The 8,793-nt window shown below is 41.0% G+C and overlaps 1 protein-coding gene across 1 annotated transcript; it reads right to left on the bottom strand.

The window, feature by feature from the left end:
- Positions 1-351: 351 nt before the first annotated feature.
- faah2b (fatty acid amide hydrolase 2b) lies at positions 352-8,507 on the bottom strand. The gene is given in 12 exon segments (XM_034150161.1): positions 352-1,363; positions 2,064-2,249; positions 2,327-2,438; positions 4,011-4,130; positions 4,215-4,332; positions 4,872-4,981; positions 4,983-5,008; positions 5,092-5,211; positions 5,942-6,151; positions 6,291-6,427; positions 6,905-6,987; positions 8,223-8,507. Coding segments are annotated over 12 exon segments (1,587 nt in total). The 5' UTR covers positions 8,412-8,507; the 3' UTR covers positions 352-1,187.
- Between the last annotated feature and the right edge of the window lie 286 nt (positions 8,508-8,793).

Here is an 8,793-nt window from a genome sequence, read left to right as displayed (position 1 = left end):
AAAGATTAAACAAGCAAGATATAAGCTGTTCATGAGTGAGCCATTAGAAGTGCAGGTAGGTGGATTGTGTTACCTTTGGACCGAGTCCAGTGCTAACTGTTACCCTTAGTTACAGTCTTTGTGCTAAACTATGTTAATCCTCTGCTGAATGTAGGGCTGTACTTTACGCACACATCAAGAGTTCTCATGTAACTCTCAGCCAAAAATAAGTGAATAAGTAAGTGTCCCGAGAAGACAGCTTATTCATTGAAATCAAGAAAATGTGTATTGTTTACTGTTTTGCAAGCAGCGAAAAGCAATTGGGAATTTAATTTGTTTTTAGTAAGTGAAAAGAACCAGTCTACAGTTAGCTGAAGTTATAAATGACAACAAATATTCAATTTTTTATTAAAAGAAACAAATGAGATGCAGCATAAACCAGGCACAATTAATATTCTGTGACATTCACATTACCACACAACTAAGATTTTGTCAGTGTATTCAAACAATTTCACCATACTTAGAGTGGTTTTATCATTCCTAATCGGTTTTATTTATAAAAATCTCTACATCTACACCTACACAGGTGTGAGAGCATGGCTGGTTAAATAGTCTATTATCACTTTTCCATGACTATGATGGAAAATGTCATGACAACTCTAATGCATAGACAATTATAACGGTGACAAACTCAATGCTGTTCAATTGAAGTATTCCTTGTCAAAATATAATCTCACCTCCTAAGAAAGGTTGTTTTTCTATTGATCCAAAATGTAGAATTAAGCCTTGAATGTTCACTTTGTATATGTAACTGCACAGACAAAAAAAAAAACTTGGAAAATGAACTGTCCATGTTCTATAAGAGGTAGGTATCTACACTGCATTGTTGTTAAACATATTGGAGACCCATTCACCAACAGCACAGAGCCTTGTTTTGGGTGTTGATATGAACGCTCACACACGTGAAAATCTATCTTTTTTTAAAGCTTGTGCTCATGATTTGAACTGAGTAAATTATAAAAGTATGACTGACATTTATTGGTACAACTCAGTAGTGCAAAAAATCTCGTCACTTCAACATCCAGTGATCTGATTGTACCCCTTTGTGAACTACAGCAAGCAGCAAGGCAGAGAAGTCCCACAATCTTCAGTCTGGAGATTTGGTAATGGCTGTCAGAGTGTGTGTGTGTGTGTGTGTGTGTGTGTTTTCATTTGGCCCCAGGGTCCCTCCAGCCTCCGAACGTTTTCTCCAGGAAGAGAGCCACCTCGAGGGTCAGGTGGTCCTGCAGCTTCCCAGCAACCACCTGCAGCCCCAGGGGAAGACCCTCCTCGTTCAGACCCAGGGGGCACTGAGTGACCGGCAGACCCAGGATGTTGATTATACCTGCAGGTAGGGAGGGGGAGAAAAGAAAGATTAATGTTTTTCTTTCACAACTTCAAAGTCAACTTTAGTGTCAACCTTTCAGTTTGTGTGTAGACGGAGAGATCGAAATACCGTTTCCCACAATCCCGAATACAAAATACAAATATATATAGAAATATGTATATACCTATATATACACAATCAACAGACACATTTATACATATTCACACATAAAGACATAAATACAAGCACAACAATCAATATATACAAAACAGTCACTGAGAAATGTACATTAGTGCAGGACTGTCCATAGCAGCAAACTTTACAGGAGGACGGCAGTTATCCTGGAACCCAAATATGACGTTTCGGTGTGTGTGTTGTCAAGCTTTCTGATGGATGTAGAAGCCTTTATTATAATAGTCTCTGAATTGTAGAGATGTTGACAATGTCCCAATTGAGTTCCCAACAATTCTATTATGTTGGGCTTTTGTGTCATTTCTTATTATTAATCTGCAGGAACATATTTTTTGAAAAATGGCCTTATAATCAGGGAAGCCTTGTTCGAGTCAACACAGTCAATTAGCAGGGAATTTAAATTTGGTAAAAACTAATGTCATTGCAGACTGGAGAAAAGTAACCAATGCTTGAAAAAAATGTTTTATAAAATGACTTAATACTAAAAACTCGAGGCCGGAATGTCAAAAGTATGACGAGGACTGACCTGTGTAGGCGAAGTCGAAGGGTCTGAAGAGAGGGTGGTGGTGTTTGGGGGCCACCCTGGGGTGCGTGGGGTACAGGAAGACCCCGTCAGCGCCCAGCAGCTCGTCCACCTTCTTCTGCAGCTTCTCCTTCTGCTGGAGGATGAAGGGCGACGGTTTGGAGTGCGTCATCTCAATCAGGGCCAGGCCTAAAAACATTATTAATGCTGATTAATACCAGGTCAAATAGATGATAGTAATCAATGTTTTTTTGTACCCCTCTTACCGATAGCAGCCATGGTATGCTCTGATTTTCCCACCATCCATTTCAGCAGCTCCCACAGAGGCCATATGGGACGTCCTGGTTCCCCCATCAGCTCTGAAAACGCCTGAGGAGGCTGAGGCAGGGGAAAAAACACACACAAAGTACTAATTACATCGATCAGGCGGTATGAGAAAACTAAAGCCCTTTTTGTACTTAAAGCATTTAAATGTCACAAAATACTAATATGAACCTGAAAATGAGCATAATATGTCCTCTGTAATACAAGTGACTTATTAGTCTTAAAGTACCAAACCGAAAAAGTAAAGCAGAGAGAATAAAGAAGTGATTGTGTCACTATAATCTGTTTAATCTCACAGGGTTTTTCTTTAGTGCAGTAATACCCCTCTTTCACATGTAGTGACCTGTTGATACTAGCGTACACAAAGGGTTGGGTTGTAACGGAATACGTAACGGCGCTACGTAATCAGAATACAAAAAAATCAGCTCGCGTTATATTTGAAAAACGAGTAATCTGATTATAGTTACTTTCGTAAACCTGAAGTGAATACATTTTGGAATACTTATTGGAATTATTGGTGGAAAGGTTTCCTCACAAAATGTAATATTCATTCCCGGCAGATCTGTGTGCACCGCGCTGCAGCATGTCTGTGAGCGCGAGAGAGAGAGAGAGAATGCAGCGAGTCTGTGAGGCCCCGCCCCCGCACGCAGATGAGAGAGAGAGAGATCTCTTTTAAAATATATTGAAAGTTAGAAACGGAGATGGTTCGATAAAATGTGCAAGATAACGTTTATGTAGCATTTATTTGTTGTTGAAATGATGACATTTCATAACGGGATAAAATCAAAGTGAATGGCCTGCTGCTGCAGAATGCATGGGGCAAGTGACTGGAACAAGTTTTTAAAGTTATTACATCGTTTCAGATAATAATAATAATAATTCATTCTATTTAGAGGTGCCTTTCAAAGCACCCAAGGACACCTTACAATTCATAAAATATTCTAAGGAAAGGTTTAAAACAGGACTAAAGGACTATATTCCAGAATGACACCAAGATGTTGTGTTTGAGTTCTTGATAGGCCATTAAAACAGTAAAATACGTGTCTCCTGTTCACCAAAACATACCCATCTGTTATGGAAAAAGAAAGTATTCTAAAAGTAATCTAAATACTTTTTTAAGACATGTAACTGTAACTGTATTCGGATTACTTTCAGAGCCATGTATTCAGTATTCAGGAACTAATTACATTTACAAAGTAACCCTCCCAACCCGGCGTACAGTAAAGTTCTGCTGTTCTGTTATAATGGTTAAGCAGCTTTGCAACACATCAGGGCCCGAATGGTTTACTCTTTAACAGTGAATTGAATTTTAAAGCTAACCAATGTTTTTTAAATAAGAAGTCACAAACTAAAGCTTTCAGAGAAATGCAGAAAAAAGAGAAAGAAAATAGTTTATCCTTTTAAACTGTCAAATAAAATTGAATTATTTAAATAAATAGTAAGATATTTCAGACCAGGATGATAATGACTTATCAGACTAACAAAGAACCCTGCAGAAGTGTGTGTGTGTGTGTGTGTGTGTGTGTGTGTGTGTGTGTGTGTGTGTGTGTGTGTGTGTCTTTCTCCTGTTCTCCCTAAGACACACTGTTCTGTACAGGCATGCAGCGGGCACTCTGCTCGACCCACCTTGCCCTTCTCGTCAGGAAGACCCATGTATGTGTTCCAGATCTGGAAGCTGTAGCGGAGCTCAGGGAAATTCACTTCCTGCACCTCCACTCCGAGGTCGGCCTCCAGACGCTGCACCACCTGGAGAACATCACATCTTTCAATCTAAAAACAATTCCTGATAAGCCCCGTTTCTCCAGCACACAGATGTTGGATTTGACGCACCTTCCTCTGAATCTCCAGGAGGTCTTTGTTGATGGGGAATGTCATCGGAGAGCCGCCATCATGAGGGATGGTGAAGAACCGCAGCTTCGTTAGCTCCACCTTCGTGTTTAAGGACAACCTGAGGACACATGTAAAGAAGTATTGTAGATTAAACATTAGAGTTGAGCCGTTACAGCTCAAAGATTTACACACTGTCAGCTGTTGGCCCGGTTAAGCACTTTGGATTGTGGTTCAAGCTCTTTGCATTCACTTAAGGGATAAGGGTTTAAAGGAATACAGCATTATTTACAGTTCTAAATGGCATATTTGCACACTCACATTTACCTGAGGAAGACCGGTTGTGATGGATACTCGTAACAAAGATGAATTGTATTGATATGGACTGCTTTGTCTGTCACAGTGTGCTCTTGTAGACACTTTTTCCAAGGTTCACAGATGTATTATTATTTTCTTCCGGTCATACTTAGTTACTTATCTTTCTGTCTGGTGTTTTGGGACATAATGTGACACACACTTTCCCACAGGAGAACAGCTTTATAAGGCAATACTACGGTATGGATGTGCAGCGGGCCACATTTGCATCTCACAATGTGATTATACAAGCTGTTAAATAACACCTACTTTGAATGTGAGTTAGATAAGACTGTGAGCTCTTACATGTGAGCGTTGGGTCCCGCCATGATCTTGAGCATGGGCAGCAGGTCTTCAGCGTAGCGGCACATGGGTCCGCTGCTGACGAACTCTGCATGTCTGCCAGTGGGGGGGGGGGTACTGGTTGTCCCGGGACACGACACCTGCAGAAACACATCACAGTGTCCAATATGTATATGTACTGTTTTTTGCATTATGGTTCAATTTACATTCAGTTTTCTCTCACCAGGAGTGGTTTTATGGCCAAATATCCCATTGAAGAAACACGGCATACGGATGCTGCCGCCGATGTCTGATCCCACGCCGATGACGGCACCTGCTGCTCCCAGAATACTGCCCTCCCCACCTGAGAGGGGAGGAAGGGGGGCCGGAAACAGAGAGAGAGGAGAGATAAGTTAGTGGATCTGCTTACTCAACTGTCTTGTGGTCGAAAATTCCACTAGGTACATTTTCACTTCCATTTTAGAAGATGTAGAAAATGTCATTGTTTTACTTCTGGGTATATTTAAAATAAGACATGGTGAATTAAATATTTGTATGTGATTTACCACTATCTTAAACTTATTGTTGAGGAAATATCGGCCTGTTACCCAGTTTATCACTCTACCCCCATTGTCAGCGTTCAGGCATCGAGATACAACTCTCTCTCCTGGAGAATCAATTTGTTGATTCAGCAAATGTCTTCGTCAATTCTCCAGCTGTAACTTTTGATAAATCGGCAGTGTCTGACATCAGTTTGAGCTCTCCAGGGCTATCCTTGTGTTCCGAGTCCTTGCTCCAACAGTTTCATGTACACTTATATTTTTTCCTGACCCAAATGTTTGTCACACATGATTCGTTCGTGAATATTTTCCGATCATTATCTGTTTTTAGACTTGGCCTAAGTCAGAGCCTCTGTGTTAGTGTATGCAATGTAGTGTCATATGACTATCAGGTGACACCAGAGCTATCCATGAAGACAAACAGAAAGATATCCATTCTTATATGAATGCTTCTTGACTTGAAAAACATTTGCCTAAAAGAGAGGTCCATTGTAAAACTCCCCCTCAGTTAAAAGTTCAAGCAGCAGTTGCTACCTGAGCTTCCTCCCACTATCCTCTCCAGGTCGTACGGGTTGTTGGTGATGCCGCTCAGATGGTTGTGGGTCTCGGACCACATGCACAGCTCGGGGGTGTTGGTGACGCCCAGTGGGATGGCCCCCGCTCTCTTCAGTAGGGCCACAGGAGGAGCGTCCACAGTGGCCACCACTCCTCTCCTGGAGACCAGACCGGTGGTAAAGGGCATGCCTGCAAGACGGACAGGTGGTAAAATGCTGAGCTGCAGCATTAAGTCAAAACCAAAGGGTATGTTTAACTGTGTGCTTTAACTATCAAAGCTTCTTGTTATTGATGTATGTAATCAGGAGATAAGGCTTCTGGAGGTTACCCTGGAGGGCGAAGGACTCCTTGACAGAGAGGGGGACTCCCAGTAGAGGCAGCCGGTCCTCCAGCACCTCCTCTCCTCCGGTCTCCTCCTCGATCAGCTTGTCCACCTGGCTCGCCTCCAGGAGGGCAGCATCAAACCTGGACGCAGAATGAATGACCCAAATCTGTTTCATTTATGATCATCAGAAAAAATGATAGCACAAGTACATATTGTACAGAAGTATAAAGAAAATTGCAGAATAAAAAACTTATAATAATTTAGCTGCAAAAACCCACAAGGAGTAGGAAGTACATATTGATAAAATGGCACAATATAGAAGCACAATTCTATTATTCTGATTATAAATGTATCTTATGGTTCATCTCTCTATAAATATTTAATGGTCTTTTGTAATGTTCAGAAAAAGGGTGAAAAAAACAATGTTTCTTTGAACCTTCACATTTGAGAACCAGCTAATATTTGTCTAAAAATATGATACAACTTTTATCCTATTAGTAAAAATAGTGATTTTTTTTTCTTCTGTCAATCAATGAATTGGTTACTCTTTGCTTCTCGAGAGCACATTGAACATACACGATTAAAATATCAGATAAAGAAGAATAGTTCAATCTTGCCTGTCTTTTATTACAGCGTTCACAAAAGGGTTGACTTCCTGGATCCTGTCGATGTAAGCCCGCACCACCTCCACACTGGACACCTGCAGAAACAGAAGGAAAGCGTCCACACAGGTGCACAAGTTCCACAACAGGAAAACAAAACAAACTGCCAGAAATGGGCCAAATCTCCATTGTATTCCTCCAGATTAAATAAGAAACAGGTTCACCTGCATACAAAGAGAGGGGGGTGGATATGTAGTATGGCTGCAGTGATTCCATTAGACGTTATTGTGCAAGTTATGTCATCAGTCCACCTATTACTCATGCACATTTCACAAGATTAAACTAGTGCATTTCTTTAAATGAATAGGACCAATTATATATTCTAAACAAGACTAACTGCTCCCTTAGGTCTTCAGACCCACTGCTCACTGTTCCACTTGTGAGATCAAAGTGTGGGAAAGCAGCCTTCTGCATCTATGCTCCGAATGCATGGAACAAACTCCCAGAACATCTGAGAATGGCTAGCACTTTAGAATCATTTCAATCAGGTCTAAAAACATTTCTTTTTAACATGGCTTTTTAAATTTAAATTTAAATGTTCCAATTTTTGAACTGTTAAACATGGTTTTCTTTCTTTTAATTGTTTTGTGTGTTTTTGTATTTCTTCTCACTTTGACCATCGTAAAAATGTATTGTGTTTTATCTGTTTGATCCTGTAAAGCACTTTGAATTGTATCACTGTGAATTGTGCTATACAAATAAATTGCCTTGCCTTCCTCAAATAGTTGTATCACATTTGCATAAAAGCAAACTGCAGGAAATACTGCCATCAAATACGATGATTACACAATTTGTGAAGCTTTTTATAATGCACTTATACTACAATTTGCCTAACACTGTAAAGCACACAATACCACACCCATACCTGTCTGATACTGTAAAGATATACTTAATATCGCATGCTATATAAAAGGCTTTAATGACATTGTAAAGCAATTTATGTGTCCCTTTTATAATGTGATATAAAGATGCAGGTGTCGTTATTCCACAGGTGTGATAGCATCATAATAAAGGAAATTAAAAAAGCACATAGGTAGGACAAAGATCCCTTGACATTGGACAAGAGTTTAGAAAGCTTTGGCTGAAAAATGTATTTTGTATTAATTGCAAATAGCTATGCTGCCAAGCCAGATGTTGAGACTATCATCCAACTGCTTATGAACAGTTTGATCATCTAAAATGACATTAGCATTAAAAAATATTGGTCTATTAAACACGCAAAATCTCGTGTTTCCAGCAGCGGTTGTCTCGCAGTTTGACCCCGGGAACACACCTCTTTCCTCCGGATCTTCTTGGCGAGCTGCGTGGCGGAGGCGAGCAGCAGAGGGTCGCTGACGGGCGGCAGCTTCTTCCCAGGCATGGAGGCGCTCCGGGGGGAAAGGAGTCGGAACAGCATGAAGAGCAGCCCCATGACCGCCTTGAAAAGCCACACCTGGGCCTTTTCCAGCCGGCTCAGTGCCATGTTTTCACCGCGGGGGGAGGACGGAGAGTCAGCGGTTGTTCGGCCGTGGTCACGCCGGCTCTGTGACACTCAGCTCGGATCTCCTCCTGTCACACCGCCGCTGGACGATAAATATAAACCTGCTGAGTCAAGCTGCCACAGGTTAGTCAGGGTACAACCGGAAGTGGTGCTTTTGCCTACTTAACCCTTAAGAACCCGGACCTACTTTTGGGGAAATTAAGGGGAACATAATTTAGACTAAATAGACCACCTAGAACACATTTCTGACAAGTAACCCCCCCTATAGTGACATATGTCACATTGGGCTTTAATGGTAAAATAACTCTTATATAGGCCTAACTTCATTAATGAGGATTTGTTTGAACATTCTTTGAATTGAAGA

This window comes from Trematomus bernacchii, unplaced genomic scaffold, assembly GCF_902827165.1.
Source record: "Trematomus bernacchii unplaced genomic scaffold, fTreBer1.1, whole genome shotgun sequence".
In the NCBI taxonomy this organism is placed as follows: Eukaryota; Metazoa; Chordata; class Actinopteri; order Perciformes; family Nototheniidae; genus Trematomus; species Trematomus bernacchii.
This window is presented reverse-complemented; position numbering and strand designations above follow the sequence as displayed.